This window comes from Rhodofomes roseus, assembly GCF_022264815.1.
Source record: "Rhodofomes roseus strain CIRM-BRFM 1785 chromosome Unknown C8Q71scaffold_3, whole genome shotgun sequence".
Taxonomy (NCBI): domain Eukaryota; kingdom Fungi; phylum Basidiomycota; class Agaricomycetes; order Polyporales; family Fomitopsidaceae; genus Rhodofomes; species Rhodofomes roseus.
Window position 1 is genome coordinate 773,681 of NW_025952959.1, and position 19,926 is coordinate 793,606.

The window sequence follows — 19,926 nt, forward strand, 5'->3', positions numbered from 1 at the left end:
GCTGCCACGGCCCACTGAGGCCTGAGGATGAGACTCAGAACGCGTTACGTCACGCGTCAGATGTCACGCGAGACGCGCCGTCGCGCGTGGCCGCTTGTTGGATCGAGTTTACGCTCTTACGCTCACCTCCAGAAACAATGTCACGCATACAACAAGACGCCATATTTCGGCTCAGTGATGACAAAGAGACAAGAGCACTCGCTTTGAACCTACTCAACACAGCTGCACTCGCTACCGGACCGGGGACGGGATACGACCTGCGCGAGGGCCTGTCAGGCCTTCCGGCCATCTGCGCGTACATCGCGTCGGAGCAGTGCGTGCTTCTCTAAGCTGCTAGATAGCTGCTGCTAATGAAACTGAAGGCTGGGCGGCGGGGACGTCGCGGAGAGGGTCGCCCAAGGAGCGTCCTGCCTCAAGCCCAAAGTCTGGCGATCGACACTAAAGACTGTCCAGGCCGCGCTGGAAGCGGTGGCCGCGCAGAAGCAAGAGGAAGAGGAGGCGCCGCTGGACTATGAAGACTTGATCGCGCGGAGGAGGCTCAAAGAATCCGCATTCGTCGCCGTGTGCATGCACGATGTGGAGAGGGCGCTGCTGAAGACGGGGCGGCTCCTGGAGGAGTTTCATCCTCCGAACGATGCACTGAAGGTCTCCGTTTTTGTGTGGGTGTGTGTCAGCTTGCTGAAGGTGCGTTTGTCTCCTCGTGATGGCGACACTCGGAGATTGAGGTAGCTCTGACAGATCAGGAGCGTCACACCGGAGAGTATGCTGAAGAATTACGAGATTTCGAAGCGAGACTTCAACGACATCGTCGAGGTCCTCGAGGAGTCGTGCGCTGAGACGGCCAAGAAGATCCGACGGAGAGTGTTGGAGTTCAGAGCGAAAGTCGTCGCTGCAAAGTCGTCGGCGGTGTCTGCCACTCAGCCTTCAGAAGCATCCGACCCCAGAGCCCGCACTGTATCCCCTTCCAGGTCTGCGTTGGTAACGGATACTGGAGGTGAACCCTCTGTGCTTCCTGACGAGGTGCCCATCGCATCGTCCTCTAAATCAGTCGTCATACCAGACAGCGCGCGCGACGCCTCCGTCCCCCCACACAAGACACCTACGCACAAACGAAAGGTAGCATTCGCAGAGCTAGACGATGCCGATGCCGAACTCCTCGACACGCCCTCCAAGCGTCCGCGCGTCGCCTCCCCCACAAAGGCCTCACGAAACCTCCCCGCATCGCCCGCGAAGCCAACACCGCGACCCGCCGCCTCTGCTGTTCCTGCCGCTCCTGTTGTTCCTGCCGCTCCTGCTGCCCCTGCACCACCTGCACCGCCCGTCCAACCCATACCCAACCCCGACGCCATCTCCCCCTCCAAACCGAGCCGCCCATCAGGCTCACTGCCGCCACCTCTCCCCGCGCTCACGATGCCAAAACCGTCCATCTTCCCGAGCACGAAGTCCGCCCCAGTCCAGTCCCCGCTCGACCTCCTCGCCCAGCGGGGCAGCTCGCGGAGCCCTTGGAACAGCCCGCGGCCGCAGACGCGGTCCCAGACGCAGCCCACGCCCAAGCCTGCACCCGTGGCGGGGCCGTCGACGCCCAGCCGCCGCGGCCGCCCGCCGAGGGTGGAGGCGACGACGAGGACCCCGACGACGGCTGCGCGGATGACACCCGGGCGCACGCCTACGCAGAGCATGACGAGCCCCACGCGCCGACGCGTCCCTGCGCTGGACGAGGCTGACGAGGACGCGCACCGGCTGCGTCGCTCCCGCCTGGTGTTTTTGGACCAGCGGCAGTGGTTCCAGCGCGATCTGAGGGCGGAACGCGAGTGGAGGGCAACGGAGGCGAGGATGCGCGACATTGGTATGGTACCTTCTGCACGGGTGAGAGGCGGGAGGGCGAGGCCGGTGTCTGCTTGAGCTTGCTTGTTCGTGCTGTTCACGTCACGTTGTATACCGTTGTATGAGTACTGCCTCTTACTGGGGTTTGGATTGATTGGAATGTCTTGTGTAAGAAGTGTAGGAAAGGTAGTTGCTAATCAATTGTGCATTCTTCGAGCATGCTAGCTAAGACCGGATAGATACAGTGTAGATGGAGAGCACACGAACATTGAGTGGATCCGTAAACAAGCATCAAGGGTACACGAGCAGACCAAGACTGCATTATGGAGGCGAGAGCCGGAGTCGCGCCTCACAAAAGCGCGTTGCATAGTTTTGTGGAGCATATTCAAGTCAGCTCAGTTGGAGTTTCTCATTGCGCCTTGGTTTTAGCCTGCGCTGCACGTAGTGACCCGGCAATGTGCCCATACGAATCAATCATGAGCCAGATGGGGACAACAACCCAGCTGCACGTCAAATCGTCAACAAACAGCATTACAAGGCTCGCTGCAGGTCACTCACATGACATTCATGAACTGTGTACAAGAAAGCAACTCGTCAGCGCGCATGCCTCACGAAGGAACAAATGTTACGCACAACGAGGTAAATCCAGAAATGGAGGATGTTGTCCGTGTTCAGGTACTGGTTGCCCGTGAGCCATTCAGGGCAGAACGTCATCCAGCTGCAGATAGGACGGTCAACTCGGAACAAACGTTACTTGACGATAAGCTAGGACTTGCCCTCCGTATAGTTCCGCGGTGCTAAGAACGATGATCCAGTAGTGCCTGGCAGGGTCGTTCTGGGCGAGCCGGTTGAGGATGTAGCAGCAAAGAGGACCAGCGCCGAGCACGGTCAGGATCTCGAGGGAGACGACGGTTGGGTCGGAGAAGCCCCAGCGAGCATCAGCTCGTGTGTATTCTTTCCCTGTTACGCTCAGTCGTCAGAGATTGGATGCTCCGTCGTTGCATATGCGCTCACAAAGCTCGGCGAAGGGCCCCTCACTGGTGTTGACCTGTCGTCCGAAGGTCGACAACCAGAGGAACGAACCCTCGAATGTGAAATGGATCATGGCGTCGAACGCCTAAGATACGCTTAGCGTGGAGGTAGCTTTCGTTCTCGCCATGACATACCAGCCATATCCAGGTAAACTTGTCCTGCCAGCTCGCAGTCTTGGGAAGGTACTTCTTGGACGAGACGTACGCCGCAACGCCAACGACGGCGACGAAGGCGAGCGAGTACGCGGAGGTCTCGGTGAAGACGGGGAGGGTCTCAGCGCCGCCAGACATGGTTGCTGTGTGTCAGGGCTGGATGATCCTGGGGATGAGGGCGGTGGACGTCGCGTGCGACAGGGCGGTGGGAGTGCGGTCGTGGCCGGTCGTGTTCGAAGCCATGTCTCGGGGTGCGCGTCTGCGGGTATGAAGCTCGATCACCCGATCACCTCCCCGCATTCTCCGCACGGCAACGCCCTTGCCTTGGTTCGACTCTCTCCACCAACAACCGCGACTCCAGTCTGGCCTACCGCGCGTATTCCACCACCCAGTCGCACAACGAGGCGGCCAACTGACAACTGACGACCCCCGGGACTTCGCGAAGGACATGCGCTCCCTGTCGCGGGCCAGTAGTCGCAGCTCCGACCATTCGGCCAAGGACCATGTAGATGCTATCTCTGTGGGTAGGCGGCCTTTTCCATTCAGCACTTAACTAACTCGTATCCCTCTCCAGAATTACGTGGTCCACGAGGAGGTTGCCCGAGGCACCATGTCTGTGATTTACCGCGCGACCTGCAAACGAGGTCGTCTGCGGGGCCGCCAGGTGGCCCTGAAGATGGTATGTTGCTGTATGCATGACATCCCCGCCCATGCCACGACGTTAACTTCAATGCAGACGCCTATTTCCAAACTCGACAGCATTTCGGGGGTTAGCTATAAGAACTCGAGCACCCTCCACCAATCGCTCCATCATCCGTGCATCGTCACCCTCTTCTCGGAGTTCTCTACGATGTCAGACAGTTACCAAGTCCTGGAGCTCTGTCCTAGGGGCTCGTTGCAAGACTTTCTCCGGGCTCGTCGTCCGCCCGTCCTATCTGAAGATGAACTCAGAGGCATCTTGAAGAACCTCGTGGACGCCCTCGCGTATCTGCGCAGGCAGCGTATTCTACATGGTGACATCAAGCCAGGGAACATCCTCCTCACAGATGACCTTCGTGCTGTATGTGTCCAACACAGTGCACTGTGCTATCCGTGTTGACCGCGCTGCAGAAGCTGTCGGGATTTGATCATGCTATCCAGCTGCCGACAATGACCTCGACGGTATCGACGTTTCGCAAACCGAATGCCTATAGTGCTCCGTGAGTAACACTGGCCCACAATATAGACTCGTATTCACCTGACTCTGCAGAGAGGTCGTCTCAGGGACGGCTTACGGCTTCAGCATCGACGTATGGGCACTCGGCTGCTTGGTGCTGACATGTTCTACGAGTAACTCTTCTCCTGAGGTAGGCGTGCTGCTTTGGAGCTTCCCACAGACTCACTGATCTTACTCCAGTCGTTCTTCACCGATAACATACCACATACGTTGTCATTGGAGGTCAGAGATCTTGCTTCTCAGATGCTACACAAGGTACGCAATTTGTGTTCTTTCGCGAGCTCTGGTCGCAAATGAAAAGAGTGCAGAACCCAGATCGCCGTATCGACTTGCATTGCATACTCTCGCACACATTTTTCAAGCCTTCCCAGACTTTCCAACCGCCGACTACAGTCTCCATGCGCCCACGATCATCGAATGACTCCGACAAAGAAAACGAGTCGACGCCGCGCCCTACCAAGCAAGCCAAGTATCCAACCCTATTGTCCAAAGGCGCCCCTCCTCCCAGAGGCGCTCTTTTCGCTCGCCCGCCTGATCTAGCCGTAGGCAGGAGGCTCCTCGCTGAAACCCGGAACAGCGATCTTCGTAGGGTCCTCAGCGATGAGATTAGTAGGACAACTGTCCCTTCTGCGCTTGCAAGACGATTCGTATCTGCGCCTCAATCCAGTAGTGCGGGCAACAGGGCGTTGCGCTTCGCTTCAAGTCACTTAGGAAAGCTTGGAGCGAGCTCGATGCCTGCGACGCCTGCCTTGACTGATGACATTGCGTCGGTGTCTTCGGGAGAGAACGGTTCCTATAACGAAGACGTACACGAGACGATGGCGGGTACCGGAATAGTGCATCCTCTGCTTGCTCGCTCAAAGGGTCGGATCGACTCACAATCAACGCAGGAGCGCACCGCCGTAGGTTCTGGCGCTCCATCGCTGCGACAGCAGACCAGAGCCTCCTCGGCTGCCAAAGAAACAGACAAGGTGCCGTCGCATGCAGTACCGAATCCGCTGCATCAGAGAAGAACCACGTCCGCACCCAGCGTCGCGTTGCCAACCCTGGTCTCTGCGCCGGAGGCGATATCCACCGCGTACCTCAGCCCACAAACGCACAAGGTCGCGCACGGCCAGCTCGTAGTCCTCCCGTCGAGGTCGTTACTCGTCGACTTCCGCGAAGGCGAGCGGCGGAGGGGAAAGAAGGGGAACGAGGTCTTGTTGATCAGTCCTGATGGCAGCACGGTAGGTGCTCTGTCGAATATGCATAGGTATCTAGGTGTTTACTGACTCGCTTACGCTCGGTAGATCCAGGTGTATAGCGCGCCTCACTTGAGCACGCCGTGTTGCTTAGCAGAACCTCTGGCTACATACGTACTCAGTGGATTGCCCGAGGCCTACAGGAAGGCTTACGATGATGCGAACCGGTTGGTGAACCAACTCAAGCAGCGTGTACCCAAGGTACGCTCTTCCGTCTGCCTTTGCCAATTGCTGACACCCTGTGTTTAGTTGGTGTTGTACCAGCCCGACTACAAGTGCACTCTGATGGCCAACGAGCCTCTCGGCGACATCGAGCTAATCGGCAAAGGCCACTCTCCAGAGAACCTCAAAGCACACGGACTCTTGACCTCCAACGAACCACACATGCGCATCACGCTCCGACGCCGAAGACAGTCAGTCGAAATAGCGCGCTTCATACCGTCCGCACAGACTCAAACGAAAGCGGGCACGGGCGAGTGGATACGGAAGGTGCTGCCGGTGACGACGGACTATCTGTGCGTTTCGCAGGAGACCCTGGCTGCGCTCGAGGTGGGTGAGCGCGATGGGCTGGAACGACTGGCTGTGTTTCTGCAGCTCTGCGAGGCTTTGGAGATGCAGGAGCGGGACTTTCTGGGATATGCTGCTTCTGGGTGCGCCCCAGGACAACTCGGGCAACACAAGAACGATGCACTTCAGCAGGGATTCGAGACGCAAAAGAAGGACGGGCTTGCTGGACTAGACCGGCTCCGCGCGCATTCACGAGCACCTTCCCCGGACGGATATGTCTCTGACGACGGCGAAGGCGGTACTTTGGCAACTATGGCAACCTCAGCTAGCACGAAGGCATTGCCGTCTTTCGAGCTGGCACCTCGTCCCTACAAGTTCTCTGCCAGTCTTCACTCGCGGTCTAGGGCTACGTCTATCACCCCTGGTTCATATATTGGTGACCGCTCTGGATCTGCTCCGCTCGTGGATCAACCTGAATCGCTGCCTGCATCCTGTGCTAAGCCTGGCTCTGACTCGCAACACCGATTCAGTTCTCTCAGTTCTTCATCTGGTGCCGACGCTCTGGAAACAAGGTTTCTACCCTCCGTAGGGTGGTGCATGCGAAGCGTCTCTTCTGGCTCCAAGTGCTACAAGATAATGTTTCAAGATGGCGCCACGCTGGAGGTCGACGCGTCCAAGAAAGACGATGAATTCTGGTACGCGAAGACTTCCGAGGAGCACCCTATGTAAGTCCGAGAGTTTGGTCCATGCACTGAGAGGGCTGCTGATTGTGATTACGTTGGTAAGGCACTTGCTCCGCGCTCAAGCTATGAAGCTCATTCCGCAGCGCGTGGAGGCGTACAAGACGTTTGTCGATATGTTCTGCGATCACTAGTGTTCTCGGCCTCGCTCTCTGGCATCTGTGTGTATCAATACGACTCAACTAATTGTTGTGTACTATACGACCCGTCTAATTGTATCGTATCTCAATTATTGTTTACTCTCCTTACGACAGGGTGTCTTTCAGCACTGTACCTTCGCACCTTGTGCCAACAGGCTGTGTGACGTTGAACAACACGACTTGCCCGATCCGTCGCCGCGGGGATCCCGACATCTCAGATCTACGCGTGACAGGCGCGTGACCGAGCGCGGTGGTGACGCGTCCTGCTCGCGGGCGTCTCGCTGCAAGTTCGCGCTCGCCCTCCCTTGCTGCTCGAAACCCACTGCACCCAAACATGGCTGACCCACGCATAGCTTTCAAGGCCGGCCGACTGTTCAGGCGCGGGAACACCAACTTTATTGACGCAGAACCGACGAAGGGCGCGATCATATTGCAGAATGGCGAGGACGGCTTGCTGCACTTTATGTGGAAGGGTAGGTCGACGAATAATGTTGAGGAGGTGCGTGGCTGGCTGGACAGAGAACAGCGGTTGTGCTGAATTGAATGTTGTCTCTGTTACAGGACTTGATACTGTTCCCCGGTGAAGCGACTATGGTGAAGGTAGACCAGTCTGCATGGGGAAGGACGTATGTCCTCAAGTTCTCGTCCTCAAACCAGAGACACTTCGTGGGTTTTTATCTCCCCTTCAATGCTGTCGTTATTCTGATGATGTCTAGTTCTGGATGCAGGTAGCGACCACCCGTACCTCTCATTGTGCCGAGACCTGACGTTATAACAGGACGCAGACTCGAGCAGAGATGCCGAGTTCGTGAGCAACGTCAACCGACTCCTGACCGACCCGCAGATGGTCCCCATCTGGTCCGCTCCAGGCGCAGGCTCTGAACCATCGACTTCTTCCGCGCCTGTGGCTGGTCCGTCACAGGCCGCCTCGACGTACGTGTTCAGTACAGGCGGTCATGACGCATCTACTCTAACAACAGCGCGTAGGTCCCAACCCGGCGTGCAGGCGACGCCAGAGCAGCTTGCACAAATGCAGCAAATCCTCGCGTCATTCGCACAGGGCTCGCAGCAACAACAGCAACCAGGTGCGGCGCACTGTCTTTCCTGCCATGCTCCACGCTGACGCCGATCCTCTGCAGAGGTCTCCCTCGTCGACATCCTCACTCCCGCTAACCTCACTCCGCTCTTCAGCTCGCACCCCGAGCTCATCCAGGCGCTCTTCCCGTACCTCCCGCCGGACCTGCCGACGCCGCCCAACGAGGAGACACTCCGGCAGATCATCGCGTCACCGCAGTTCCGGGGCGCCGTGCGCAGTTTCGACCAGGCATTAAGGACGGGGCTGCTCGGCGGGCTGGTGCGGGGACTCGGTCTTCCGGAAGAAGCGGGCACGGGGGTCGAGGCATTCTTGAGGGCTATTCAGGAGCAGGCGAGAGGGGAGGAGGGCGATCGGATGGATACGGATTAGCAGAAGGGGGTGATGGGTGTTAGTATGTATTGCTTCTATGAGACGTCGTTTATCGTATGAGACGAGTGATCGTGAGTGGTCGTGAGCGAGAGCAAGTCGTGATGTAGCGTGGTGTATGATGTTGTACATCCATATATCAGATACAATGTCCCCGGGGCGTACTGTACAAGAGGTGATCAGTGGCTGCGGCCTGCTAGCCACTGAAGAACGATGTCTCTGAGGATGCTAGTTAGTATACGCCAGGATATATGTCAATGGTGAGCCTCACAGGTTGTGCTGGCTCTTCATCGAACACTGGATCGCACGTGAGAAACGTGCGAAGATCATGAGAAGAGAAGCTACGCATACCGAGTAGCACTGATGTCATGGAGGTAGTGAGCACTTCATCAAGCGCTCAATGCAGAGCAAGACGTACCGAGACAGGTCTGTTTTGAATCTTGTCCAGTTGCCTGTGCACGCAGTTAGCTGAGATGCTTGAGTACTTGACCGTGAATACATACAGTGCCTTGATCAACTCGTCCACGGGGGCATGTCCTTCCAGATCGTTCTTGTTCCCAAGCTGCGGTGACGTATATGAGAAACTAGCCCCGAGCATTACGAAGATCATACTCACGACTAACAGAGGAACACCGCTGAGGCTAGGATGGGACAGAAGCTGGTGCAGCTCGAACCGAGCTGTGTCGAATTTCTCCTTCTGTGGGCGGTAGTGAGATATCATATCACATTGCGAGGATACTGGATAGTTACACACATCGCCAGAGTCAACCACGAAACTGCGTGCTGCGGTCAATGTACTGGAGCACAATCGTGGTACATTACACGTACATTATGGCGTCGACGCCATTGCAGTATCGCTCCCATATTGACCTATATCTTGGCTGGCCTGACGAGCGACATCCAAGTCAAGCTTCACCCAATCGCTGGATGGGTGCGCACGTACCAGCGACATCCCATATCTTCAGAGTGATGTTGCCTCGGTGGACCTTGCGGAAGTTGAACGCAACGGTAGGGACGACTTCCTCACTCCACTTCATGATGTGCAAGACACGCCTCTTCAGCACGCATCGTCTGGGGAGAGGCAAGCGCTGGGAGAACGCACCTGGCCGGAACCTATGACGTTCACGAAGGACGTCTTCCCAGATGCCTTGTGCACAGAGATCAACGAGACGACTTGGCGCAGACCTTCTAGCATACCTGCAGCCCGACCACGGAGATCTCAGCCTGCTTAGAGAAAAATAGCCTGAGGTCGTGCGACCGCAGCACCGCGAGAGTCAGCCGTCGGTATCGTACGGATGGACTCGAGCGACTTGCCCGCTGAACCACTGGAAGAGAGAGCTGAAGAAAGAGGCCATGTTGACCGGCGACTACGGTGTGGAGGACGGATGTTTGACACTGGCCGTGTGCACTGGCAGCTACTGGCAGTCACTCTGAGCCTTCCGCGTCCAAGCGGCTGTCGTCTCGAGCGCCGACTGCGAGCGCGTCAGTCACGTGCACAGCGTGCACCCGCGCGAGCTTTCGCGTTCGACATTCGTCTGGATTCTGCCACCGCTGGCCTACCTGTCCCTCCGTTCCTCCTCGACTTGCTGTTCTCCCATCTGTTCTCTTCTGGGTGTACTGAGTTGGATAGCTACGCACCGCCTCTATGCTTCGTGTGCGTCATGCACCGTTTAAGTCTCTCCGACGTCTCCACTGCAACAATACTCGCCGTGCTTTCTCTGACGCATCGCAAAGTCAACCAAGTGACACCACTCCGGAGAGCGATGTCCATCTCAGGGACGTGGGAGCGCCGGTAGCTTCAGAGCCATCGACTGGATCAGTGTGCGCTTGCCCTACCTCCTCTGCAAAGAACACTGACATATATGCGTTACCTTGCTCAAAAGGCACCAAGAGTCACATACTCAGGCCGATAATGCGCCGGAACTTGTGTTCGGGGAGACAAGTCCTGACCATGCATCGTCATCATTCCTAGGTGGCGGCCCCCTTCTATTAGATTTGGCCTTGGGGAAACTCCCGAAGAATTCGCTATCCCACAAATTGCTCAGTAAACTAGAAGCGACGAAACATCACATTCCTGTGCCGCCATTGACGCGAAGTCACACCAGAAAGGGAAACGTGAAGGGAAGGAAAATGGAGACGCCTCGAGTGCGAGGTTTGCTTTCCCCCTTTGATCGAATGAGGCTTCAAGGTATGATCTCGATTCAGTCCCTCTGCACGATTTCTCACTATGATTGCCAACGAAGATGCTTCCCGTTCACCGTCAGAGCTGTCTTTGAAGCCCCCAGTGTTGCAACACGAGCTTGACCGAGTCCTGACCAAGTGATTTCATTCCTGGTGTCATCGCCTATATACTGACTGAAGTGCGGTCGAACACGGCAGCCCTGGCGTACATTGGCTCACCGAACCTCGCACATCACACGACAACTTTCCGAGCTACCTCAAAGAAGTGCCGAGTGCCTCAGAATTTGCCTTCCAGCGACTGCGAGGCTTCGTACCCAGCTCTCAGGATGACGTATGGACTATTTTGACGACATAACCATATTCCATTGCGACTGACAGCATGGCGCATAGGACATGCACAGATTGGCGAAGCAAAATCGCTGCAGCTTCGTGGGGTCGACTTCCTCGTTAACCGGAATGCTCAGCCAGATATACCTCCTACTCTGCGAACACAAGCCTGTCGACCTGAGCACCCTTAGTGCGCACTATCAGAGCAAGGTGGGTGTATGGCAACTTGCTTCAGATCTATGTACCGACCGTCCAGTTTTGCAGGCTCGCAATTTCACCCAAGGGCAGCGAATGCCGATATCCGTTTCGCTTAAATACAAAGACGGTCTTTATTCCACCGACTCCGACGTGGATCACCTTAGTCAAATGGGATCCTCAGTGACCCTACTTAGCCAACTGGTGAGTCGGTACTTTAGTGTGCTGCATGGGGCTCAATGAGACGAGCGTTAGGGAATGGTGATGGAAAAATTCTTCACAATGGATTTGAGTGAATTCAAAAGTGCCTTCATGAAGGGGGAAAGCGAGACATTTACCCATCAAGGAGAGGCTTATCGTTATGCAATCGTAAGTGCAGCCGGCTTTGCTGTATTTGATTTCTGGATACTCGTCTTACAATTTACACCCTACTGCGTAGCATAATAAGTTCATGATGCGCGCACAGCTGGATTGTCACTCGCCCGTTCTTCCTGGTACTGGTGTTTTTGACATCAAGACCCGTGCAGCGGTGGCTGTTCGCTTGAACCTCCCGAAGTACAGAGTAAGCCCAAATGAGCGTGTGATTACCCAGAACCTATTCTCATCAAAGATGCACAGGACAACTCCAATTACCGGATTTATTCTATACAGGGCCCTTGGATGAGCTTCGAGAAAGAATACTACGACCTGATTCGCTCGGCATTTCTGAAGTACAGGTGCGTCTTCGATACAGTCTCGCTCGTCGCAAGGTAGCTCATGTCACTGTAGCTTCCAGGCGCGGATAGGCAACATGGACGGCGTCTTTGTCGCGTACCACAACACGCACGAGATCTTCGGCTTCCAGTACATCCCGCTCGAAGAGATGGACCGGCGGCTCTTCGGCCATGACCAGGGGCACCGCATCTTCACAAAATGCATCAGCCTCCTCGAGGTATTGTTCGAAGAGATCACCACTCATTTCCCGAAGCAGGTCCGTGTCGCACACGTCGTACCAGCTACAGAGAGACTGATGCGAGGTGGTCCAGAGCGTTAAATGCACCTGGGAGACGGCCTCAACCGGGAAGGTGATGCGCATCTGGATCGAGCCCGCCGAGTGGAGAGAAGGCGAACAGAAGCCCATCGTGCAGCTCAACGTCACTCTATCCCACTACCTCGGCAGTCTACGGGTCTCGGGAAAAGAGGCCGTGACCTCGAGGAACGGTGGCTGTACGTGGCCTGTTACCTCGGAGTCAGGTTGTTGCTCACGGTGAGATGCCTCTGGACCAGGGACGGTCTCGTACCAGATCGCCAAGAGCAGCCTTTCGCAGCGGGAGATTTACAAGCGGCGCCGCGGGGCGTTCAACACGCAGCTCCGCGTCTTCCAGTATCGCCTCGATGTCAATGAGCGCATAGAGCGCCGCGAGGACATTGACCTGACCGATCTCAAACCGCTGTCGTTCGCGTCCAAGCGGGGTGGTCACTGGTGGTCACCGTCAGCTGAGCCCTCGGAGCCTTCTTCGGCCGCCTCGGAGCTTGTGAAGAAGCTAACGCGTACTCTGCCTGAGAGCACATAGTCAATTTGAGCTCGCGGCTGCACTTCGTACGTTATTGACAAGTACAAACCTGATTTGCAGTTGAACCCATTCCTTCGTAGCTCGCCAGCCGGCCCGAATGTTCTAGGTAGGAACGCTCGAGTTCATGAACCCACATCCGGGCGTGAGCCTCGGGCGTCCAGGACTTATCGTAGCAGCACGACGCACCAGCCGTAGAATATACTAAGTTGCTGTAGGCGCTTCAATGCAGGACGTCCCAACCTGCCGGCCGTGGCCCATCACCATAGATTATCATAGAATACAGGTAATGTATTTCCGCATGCAATGTACACGAGCAGCCACCACAACACTCAATAATCTATGCCGGAATAACTGTCTAACGACGCTTTCTGAGTCCGCTCACTGTCCATACTCCCATCCTGCTGCGAACCATCTTCCTCACGCAAGCCCACACGTATCTAATTGCCAGCAACCTTCCGGCCCAGCGCATCCTCGACACCCTCCGCCTCAGTGTCAGGATCATCGTCCGCCTCCGGGTGCGGGGGCGTATCCTTCCCGTCTTTCTCCTCGCGTTGCATCTGGTCACGCATGTCTGCGACGTCCTGGTCGACTTTGGGCGCCATCCGATCGACACCGGCGGCTTGCGCGAGCGAGACACGGGCACGGTGCGGAGCGAGATGAGCGGAACGGCGTGGAGGACGCTTGAGCCGTCTGCGTGCGACCATGACTGGTACTGAGCATTTCTGTGAAGGGGTAATACGTCAGAAGCTTTGGACGAGTGCGGGATATGATATCCTACCTGTACCAGGTAGTGGGACGTGGAACCGAGAAGAATGCTACAAGCCATGATGAGATCCAGTTCGTAAGGAACCACGGAGGCATCTCACCCTTTCAAGTGGCCCAGACCCCGCGAACCGACAATCAGCATCGTGGGCTCAACGTAGTCGACAATGTCTGTGATGTCACGTTCGCGAACAAGCGTCTTCGGTGGGCAAGAATAGCACTCACCCAGTATCATGTGTTTCCGGTTCTTCGCATGCCATGCCTGACATGACACGGTAACGTGCAGTCGTGTGCGCTGGAGGAGGCTGACGGTTTGACGGACGAGAATGTATGCCAATGCTTGCCGCTGCAGGCATCTCAGGAACTGCTAGGACATCACAGGGTTGCTCACACGCACCTCTTGCTGAGCGCGCAACTTGGCTGCACGGTCAGCTTGGTTCGGGACGGGAGGATCGACTAGACGCGTAGAATGTTACGGGAGATCGAGGGTTTCACGGACGGAAGAGCTTACTTTTGCTCTCATTCTCGATGACCGTGATGATGAGCCTACGACAAGATTAGCGAACCGACTTGGCATCAAGGTGTCAGAGTAACGCACATCTCATCACCATCCCGCAGAACCGTGCCAATGCCCCACTCAAGCGCGTAGCGACTCTCGTCACTCAGATCACTCGCGAGGACATACCGCTTGTTCCTCCTGCCCGTCTCCCCGAGCACACGAGCTGGGCTTCCATGCGTGATCGTGATCGTGCACCTGTCGCGCTGGAAGACAGGCCGGGAAGTATCGAGCGGCAGAGGGTCCGGGCGCATGGACTTCCTACGGCGAGGGTTGTGCGTGCTGTGGTTCAGGGTCGAGGGGAAGTAGGGCTCCGGCGGTACGACGACGTTCACACCCTCGCCCAGCGGGTCGGGCACGTCGACGACATCCTGGTCAGCCAGCTCCGCGGGGATGAGCGCGTTGCGCTCTGTGTTGCGCTCCGTGACAGGGTCGAACTGGTCCTTCTCCTCACCACTCCATTCCTCCTCCGACTCTTCTTCCTCCTCTGAGTCATCCGCATCCTCGTCGTCTGATGTCACGCCGAGCGAGAACGCGTTGCGGGGGCGGATCTGGGGCGCCTCCGAATCTGACTCGGCGTCCGAATAAGACAGTGCCTCGACGTTCGGCGAGACGTCGCGCGTGCGGAGGCGCCGCAGCCGGAAGGGTGACTGGCTGCGTGCGCGGCCTCGCGCGCCGTCCTGCGCGTCGCCGGTCGTGCCTGAGAACGAGTTCGAGCGGAAGCCAAGCCCGCTGCTCTTGTCCTTGTCCTTCTTCTCGCTCCGGCCACGCTCCTTGTCGTCGCCGCGCGAGAGCGAGAGCGAAGAGAGGCCGCCCATCACCGAGCTGAGCGACATGCGCGAGAAGGAACCGCCCTGCGCGCGGGGCGACGTGATGGTCTCCGTGGGCGACTTGACATTGGTGCCCGAGTCAGACTGTCTTGACGTGCTTCGGCTGAGTGCATTCTGTGAATCCGCGTCGTCCCTGGTCAGCGCGCTCTGGTTCTGAGGGGGACGTTTTGAGACGGGGGTGGAGGGGCGGGAGGGCAAGAGCGAGGCGATGGACGAGAGGGAGTTGGAACGTTGGAAGGGCAGCGCGCTAGTGAGAGTGGTCGTCGAGTTCGCGGCGGATGACGCGCCAAGCTGATACTCGAACGACTGCGCTTGTCCTTCCTTGGGCGTGGGCAGCGAGTCGCGCTCGCGCACTGCGGGGGTGTACTTGCCCATCCAACTCCGTCTTCGTGGTGGCGGCGCGTCGGACATGATGGAGGAGGAGGAGAAGATGGAGGACTGGCGAAGCGCTCACCTCGGCGTTGGCTGCTTCTCCAGACAAAGCCTGCGTATGCAGTTAGTCGTGTAAGGTTGATGAAGTAGGCCCGCACGGCAAATGACGGAAACGTGGGATGGCGTGGTCGTCGCCAAGACGCGGGCACAATGAACGATGAAACAGATCATGCACGCGACCGAGGCCCACACCGTTATACACGACGTACACGTACATAGTCTGCAGCCCCCAAGAAGTTCCCGCCTTTACTCTGCGTTTGATTGGTGAGAACGACGTGCACGTCCGGGACGGCCGGGAGCGAGTTTACCTCAAGTGCGAACTTGGCTGTCTTTTCCGGTATGCCAAGTTCCCGCAAGCGCTCTATTTGTATTTGCTGGGACAGATTCATCGACAGCGAGTGCGGGGGAGGGGCAAGTCAAGGTGAGTGGATGGGGAGTGGATGGAGGGGAGAGATGAGGACGTCAAGGCTGTCCGTTGCCCATATCGGCCGGTCGGAGCAGCGCGATGGGCGTTGCCCATTTGGACTTTGCTTCCGTCTTGCGCCGCTCCCTTCATCCTCGTCCTTATAGGTGAGCCTCCCTTCAGATATCACAGCTTCATGGGCCCATTCCATAGGCTGCTAGATGACCTCATGCGGGCTTTCTGCAGACTCATTTGCGCGAACTGACTTCAATGTATCGCCGCTCGTGTGACGGTTGAACCCGAACCACATGCGCGTGCAATTCCTTGATCGCGTCCATGTCTAGTACGTACTACCCACTGATGCCACAAGGCCTCAGGCCTCAGCGCAAGGGGGATGCTTTCCTTGACATGAGTAAAGGCCGGGTTCGGTCCTGTCTTCTGACAGCCTTGGAGAGGTCGATCTAACTTCTGAGTCAAGTGCGCTCGCTGAGGAGATCTTCAGCATGTAGTATGCGTAGAAGATATCCAGTGCAAGTTAACTCGGTAGGTGATTGATGGTGCGCCCACTGGTCACTGGCACGGCACATGCATGCGCATGCTGACTGGTTTCGGTGTTCCTCCGCTCGAAATATTCGAATATTCCCAGAGGCATGCGCCTTCAATTTCCAGTCATCGTGTACTGTACCTCCACCCGGAGGTTCATCATCATCATCCCGTTCATGAGCGTCGTAAGTTATGCATGTTATAGATCGACTTATGATACTGTAATGCACCGATCGTCTTGCGCAGCTCACTGCCTCGAGCTCGAATGTTGCCCCGGATAGACCCGCTCCAATCGCGACCATCAGCGCGCTCGAAAGCGACTCAATTTCTACTCTCACAGTAAACAACGGCCAGTGGTAAGCTGCTCATCTGCCTATGAACTACGACTGATGCCATGTCAATGGCCCATCTCTCAGTTCCAGTCACGGTGCCGCGAGCGTGCGTGTCGGGCCACGATGCCACTCGCCAACATACCAGCGGAGCTCATCTACCACATCCTCGAACAGGGCTACTACACCCCCGTCGGCAGTGTCGACCAGCAAACGCTGCGCGCGTGCGCCCTCGTCTCGCGCAACTGGGCTAAGCCCGCCCAACAGCTCCTCTTCCACTCCGTCGGCGTCAAGCAGTGCATCGAGTTCACCGTGCTCTTCTCTCGGGGCGGGCTCCCCCCAGGCTCGGCTGCGCGGCTCGGCGGGTACGTGCGCAGCCTCGACTTCGTGTTCGACATCCACAAGTATATATACGTCACGGGGGCCAGCATCCGGTGTCCGTCCACGTTCGTGGCGCTGCTGTCCTTCTTCCCGCGGTTGTACCAGCTATCCCTGTTCGTCAGTGGGAAGGGCGCGATCCCCTCCAAGTGTATCCGTCAGCTAGAGATACTCGTGGCCACGCCACACCGCCAGCCACTGCGAGCACTCTCGCTGATGGGCGCGAGCGATGCCCCAATGGTTCTGTTCCAGCTCTTGAGCGTCTTCTCCGGCGTCCAGTTCCTCCGCCTGGAGAGGTACTCCAGCCCCCGATGCCCTCCCGGCGTCGCCCCCGTCAAGCTCTGCGAACTCAATCTGCGGTTCCTGCCCGAGTTGAAGGTCCTCCGCTGGATTCTCTCGTCGTCCCGGTCCACACTCCAGATCCTGGACCTCCACATACCCATGCTGAACGACGACTACCTCGCCCTTCTCATCGAACACGCGCCGCAGGTGCGTTCGCTGAGGCTGCACATCGGGTGCCCGGATATGAACTTGGACTCCCTCATCAGAGCGTGCGTCAAACTCGAGGAGCTTGTCCTGCACCAGTCGCTCGACTGGCCCTCTGAGATCCCCGCGTCCCTACAACATTTGTGCATAGACAAGATTGCCGACGAGACACTGACAGTCCTCGAATCGCTACCCCGCCTTCGATTCTTGACGATCACAACGCAGCATGCTTCATTGCACCATGACTTCCACCGGCTGGTAAGGAAGTGCGACGCCAGAAGGATTGAGCTGTCGTTCAAGAGATTCGAGGTAGGCCCTTGTCATGCAGCATATGTGTATGCTGGCCAGCTGCTTACGAGTTCGGGAACAGGCCGAGGACCCTGTACACGTCAAACATTTCCCGAGAGGCAGGTCTGTAGAAAACTTCTCGCTCATGCGCTGAGACCTATTGTATCGCTGGAACGATGCTCCGCCAAACCGCAGACAACGACGTTAGGCCTTCCTGGCCAGAATTCCGCATCCATAACTTACGCTATAGTATACAACCCGCAAGCACCACCAACACTCCTCCAGGCCCATCTTACACTGTATGTAGTGATTTCATGAGTATTCGATATTCCGATATTGCCCAGATTGATCTATATTACATCGCCTGCGCGGGCGGGAGATTAGACGTCGCAAGGTATGCATGCACAGCAGCAGCAGTGGACGAACGGCGAGACATTGCGGGTATAAGCAGACGCCGGGAGCGGACTTTCGGTGGGGGGCGCCAGCAACGGCTTGTGGTACAAACAACGCAGAGATCCAAACGCGCGTGCTGAGAGAGTTGGGGGCGGGGACATTTTAGAATGTCGATGCCCACGCCTCGAGGTCGAAATTTGTCGTCCGGGCGTGTTCTATCCAGGGATGTTTCTGGAAAGAGACCGTTTGGGGAATGAGCGTGCGTGGTGAAGGGGAATTCACATACGAGAAGATCTTTTGGCGTCTTCCTTGCATCAGGTTCCTTCAGCAGACAACTGTCCACGAAGTCATCGGCCTCCTTCGGGAACCGACCCTCCGGCGTGAGCCGCGGTGCAGGTTCGTTCACGATGTGTTGCAGCAGCTCCAGAATGCTCATCGTCATTCCACCGCCCTGCAAACTGACACCCTTGCTCTTGCGTTTCTTCTTCTTGTCCTTCTCCTCCTGCGTCCGCTTGGGCGGCAGCGGCCGACTAGGAGAAAGCGTACCCTCGAAGTCCGAGAGATCCGAGTCGCCGTCGGAGTCAGAGAAGGGGAAGCGGCCCAGAGCTAGTTCGATGAGCGAGATGCCCAGTGACCACACGTCAGACTTGACAGTGTACTGTGCACCCTGGATTCGTTCGGGCTAGATTTAAGATCAGGACTCAGTCACTAAGGCCGGACCATCCAAGGGACTGATAGTAACGCACGCTCATATACGTCGATGTCCCTACGAACGTGTCCGCGATCGAGTTGATGAGCTCTCCGGACACACCGAAGTCACAAATCTTGATCTGACCCTGTGAGTTGAAGAGGATGTTTGATGGCTTGATATCTGGGCGCAGTCAGTCCCGCACACGATCATGCGAAGTGTATCACTGACCTCGGTGTATGATGCGATGCACATCATAGAGGTACGTGAGGCCCTCCAGCACGGCCAGTGCAACCTTTGCCACCACATCAATGTCGATGGCCCCAATTTTCTTGTAAATCCCATCCAGCGAGCCTTTGTCCATGAACTCCATGCAAATGCAGATGTTCGGGTCGGAGATGAACGCGCCGTAGAAGGAGATGATATATTCGGAATTGCAGTCGTGCATGATCTGCAGCTCACGTAGGATCTGCTTCCGCACGGACGGCTTCGCGTCGATGAGGACAATCTGGATGCCAAGATGACGCGTAAACAGGGTGGATGATGGCGCGTCCGTGACACTCTCACCTTCTTGGCCATGATGGTCCCAGTAGGAACGTGCTCCACCTTCTTCACACTGCCCCCGTTGCCCTGCCCGAGCTCCTGCATGTCCCGGAAATCCTCGTTCCGCAGGTCGTATTTCCGCTCCGAGTTCAGATCCAGGTTCGCGAGGGTCGACGAAAGGGTGTTGTGGTAGTTCGTCCGGTTCTCCGATGCGGAGATCGAGCTGGTCGGTGGTGCGGACGACGCGGGGATGTTCACCGTCAACATCCCGTTCCCGTCCTCAGCAGCAGGAGTAGTCGTGTTCGGGATCTTCGGTGCCTTCAGTTTCATCGGCGGCGGTCGTTTCTTGCCTGCCGGCGCCGGCGCGGCACGTAGAGGCGCGGGGGAAGGCTCGGTAGGAGACGATGTCGAGACATCGAGTTGGAGAGCCTTGAAGTTGCGCTTCTTGCGGACGGGTCCAGCGGCAGCGGACATCGTGACGATTGGCCGTAAGTGTAGCAGATGCACTTACGGGGCTCTGAGTGCGCGCCGAACGGCAGGGACAGCACACCGCACCGCTCAGCGGGGAGGACGAGGGAGAAGGGAGAGTACGCGCTCGACGGTGCACGCCCATTTCGAGACCTGGGCGATTGTCTTACGTAACCATCACCGAGTTCCCCAAAACGGTGTTAGGCGCTCGCAGGCCGCGTCTGGCCACAAACACCCTTCCCTCCACCGCCGTGACC

The 19,926-nt window shown here is 57.1% G+C and overlaps 9 protein-coding genes across 9 annotated transcripts; 5 read left to right on the forward strand and 4 right to left on the reverse strand.

Moving 5' to 3' along the window:
• Positions 1 to 38: 38 nt before the first annotated feature.
• C8Q71DRAFT_884830 (uncharacterized protein) lies at positions 39 to 2,103 on the forward strand (the record flags this gene model as incomplete). The annotated part of the gene is made up of 3 exons (XM_047928542.1): positions 39 to 313; positions 363 to 684; positions 739 to 2,103. Coding segments are annotated over 3 exons (1,761 nt in total), but the record flags the coding sequence as incomplete, so codon positions are not given.
• On the reverse strand, positions 1,972 to 3,239 carry C8Q71DRAFT_820433 (Emopamil-binding protein). Its single transcript, XM_047926176.1, has 6 exons — positions 2,991 to 3,239; positions 2,839 to 2,941; positions 2,601 to 2,784; positions 2,458 to 2,542; positions 2,383 to 2,396; positions 1,972 to 2,327 (listed from the first exon to the last, which is right to left on the reverse strand). Exons 1-6 carry the CDS (start codon positions 3,144 to 3,146, stop codon positions 2,234 to 2,236), a joined length of 636 nt encoding a protein of 211 aa, XP_047782901.1. The 5' UTR covers positions 3,147 to 3,239; the 3' UTR covers positions 1,972 to 2,233.
• Positions 3,240 to 3,272: 33 nt separating this feature from the next.
• On the forward strand, positions 3,273 to 6,981 carry C8Q71DRAFT_339837 (uncharacterized protein). Its single transcript, XM_047917919.1, has 10 exons — positions 3,273 to 3,528; positions 3,583 to 3,687; positions 3,745 to 4,068; positions 4,119 to 4,207; positions 4,258 to 4,354; positions 4,405 to 4,479; positions 4,533 to 5,450; positions 5,514 to 5,666; positions 5,715 to 6,697; positions 6,759 to 6,981. The coding sequence occupies exons 1-10, from the start codon at positions 3,457 to 3,459 to the stop codon at positions 6,844 to 6,846; spliced, it is 2,904 nt and encodes a 967-aa protein (XP_047782902.1). The 5' UTR covers positions 3,273 to 3,456; the 3' UTR covers positions 6,847 to 6,981.
• A 152-nt stretch (positions 6,982 to 7,133) lies between these two features.
• On the forward strand, positions 7,134 to 8,317 carry C8Q71DRAFT_904356 (adhesion regulating molecule; the record flags this gene model as incomplete). Its single annotated transcript, XM_047928848.1, has 6 exons — positions 7,134 to 7,351; positions 7,414 to 7,518; positions 7,569 to 7,580; positions 7,631 to 7,785; positions 7,840 to 7,937; positions 7,992 to 8,317. Exons 1-6 carry the CDS (start codon positions 7,187 to 7,189, stop codon positions 8,315 to 8,317), a joined length of 861 nt encoding a protein of 286 aa, XP_047782903.1. The 5' UTR covers positions 7,134 to 7,186.
• Positions 8,318 to 8,493: 176 nt separating this feature from the next.
• Positions 8,494 to 9,669, reverse strand: C8Q71DRAFT_853973 (Arl8a protein; the record flags this gene model as incomplete). The annotated part of the gene is made up of 12 exons (XM_047926995.1): positions 8,494 to 8,533; positions 8,586 to 8,611; positions 8,666 to 8,674; positions 8,733 to 8,766; positions 8,818 to 8,876; positions 8,931 to 9,011; positions 9,069 to 9,090; positions 9,143 to 9,200; positions 9,258 to 9,345; positions 9,417 to 9,461; positions 9,512 to 9,557; positions 9,608 to 9,669. The coding sequence occupies 12 exons, from the start codon at positions 9,667 to 9,669 to the stop codon at positions 8,494 to 8,496; spliced, it is 570 nt and encodes a 189-aa protein (XP_047782904.1).
• A 191-nt stretch (positions 9,670 to 9,860) lies between these two features.
• Positions 9,861 to 12,832, forward strand: C8Q71DRAFT_737853 (mitochondrial protein Pet127-domain-containing protein). Its single transcript, XM_047922629.1, has 13 exons — positions 9,861 to 10,135; positions 10,198 to 10,502; positions 10,558 to 10,633; positions 10,694 to 10,826; positions 10,886 to 11,032; positions 11,087 to 11,221; positions 11,273 to 11,386; positions 11,457 to 11,579; positions 11,636 to 11,733; positions 11,786 to 11,987; positions 12,043 to 12,223; positions 12,284 to 12,596; positions 12,651 to 12,832. The coding sequence occupies exons 1-12, from the start codon at positions 9,960 to 9,962 to the stop codon at positions 12,568 to 12,570; spliced, it is 1,977 nt and encodes a 658-aa protein (XP_047782905.1). The 5' UTR covers positions 9,861 to 9,959; the 3' UTR covers positions 12,571 to 12,596; positions 12,651 to 12,832.
• C8Q71DRAFT_737862 (uncharacterized protein) lies at positions 12,833 to 15,609 on the reverse strand. Its single transcript, XM_047922630.1, has 10 exons — positions 15,459 to 15,609; positions 15,366 to 15,401; positions 15,173 to 15,202; positions 13,931 to 14,832; positions 13,844 to 13,878; positions 13,730 to 13,788; positions 13,558 to 13,678; positions 13,437 to 13,503; positions 13,349 to 13,385; positions 12,833 to 13,292 (listed from the first exon to the last, which is right to left on the reverse strand). The coding sequence occupies exons 1-10, from the start codon at positions 15,537 to 15,539 to the stop codon at positions 13,008 to 13,010; spliced, it is 1,653 nt and encodes a 550-aa protein (XP_047782906.1). The 5' UTR covers positions 15,540 to 15,609; the 3' UTR covers positions 12,833 to 13,007.
• A 568-nt stretch (positions 15,610 to 16,177) lies between these two features.
• C8Q71DRAFT_340231 (uncharacterized protein) lies at positions 16,178 to 17,832 on the forward strand. The gene is made up of 3 exons (XM_047917921.1): positions 16,178 to 16,452; positions 16,513 to 17,598; positions 17,660 to 17,832. The coding sequence occupies exons 2-3, from the start codon at positions 16,552 to 16,554 to the stop codon at positions 17,729 to 17,731; spliced, it is 1,119 nt and encodes a 372-aa protein (XP_047782907.1). The 5' UTR covers positions 16,178 to 16,452; positions 16,513 to 16,551; the 3' UTR covers positions 17,732 to 17,832.
• C8Q71DRAFT_737874 (ste7-like protein) lies at positions 17,658 to 19,788 on the reverse strand. The gene is made up of 6 exons (XM_047922631.1): positions 19,226 to 19,788; positions 18,890 to 19,166; positions 18,717 to 18,841; positions 18,257 to 18,652; positions 17,821 to 18,201; positions 17,658 to 17,756 (listed from the first exon to the last, which is right to left on the reverse strand). Exons 1-5 carry the CDS (start codon positions 19,673 to 19,675, stop codon positions 18,133 to 18,135), a joined length of 1,317 nt encoding a protein of 438 aa, XP_047782908.1. The 5' UTR covers positions 19,676 to 19,788; the 3' UTR covers positions 17,658 to 17,756; positions 17,821 to 18,132.
• Positions 19,789 to 19,926: the final 138 nt, after the last annotated feature.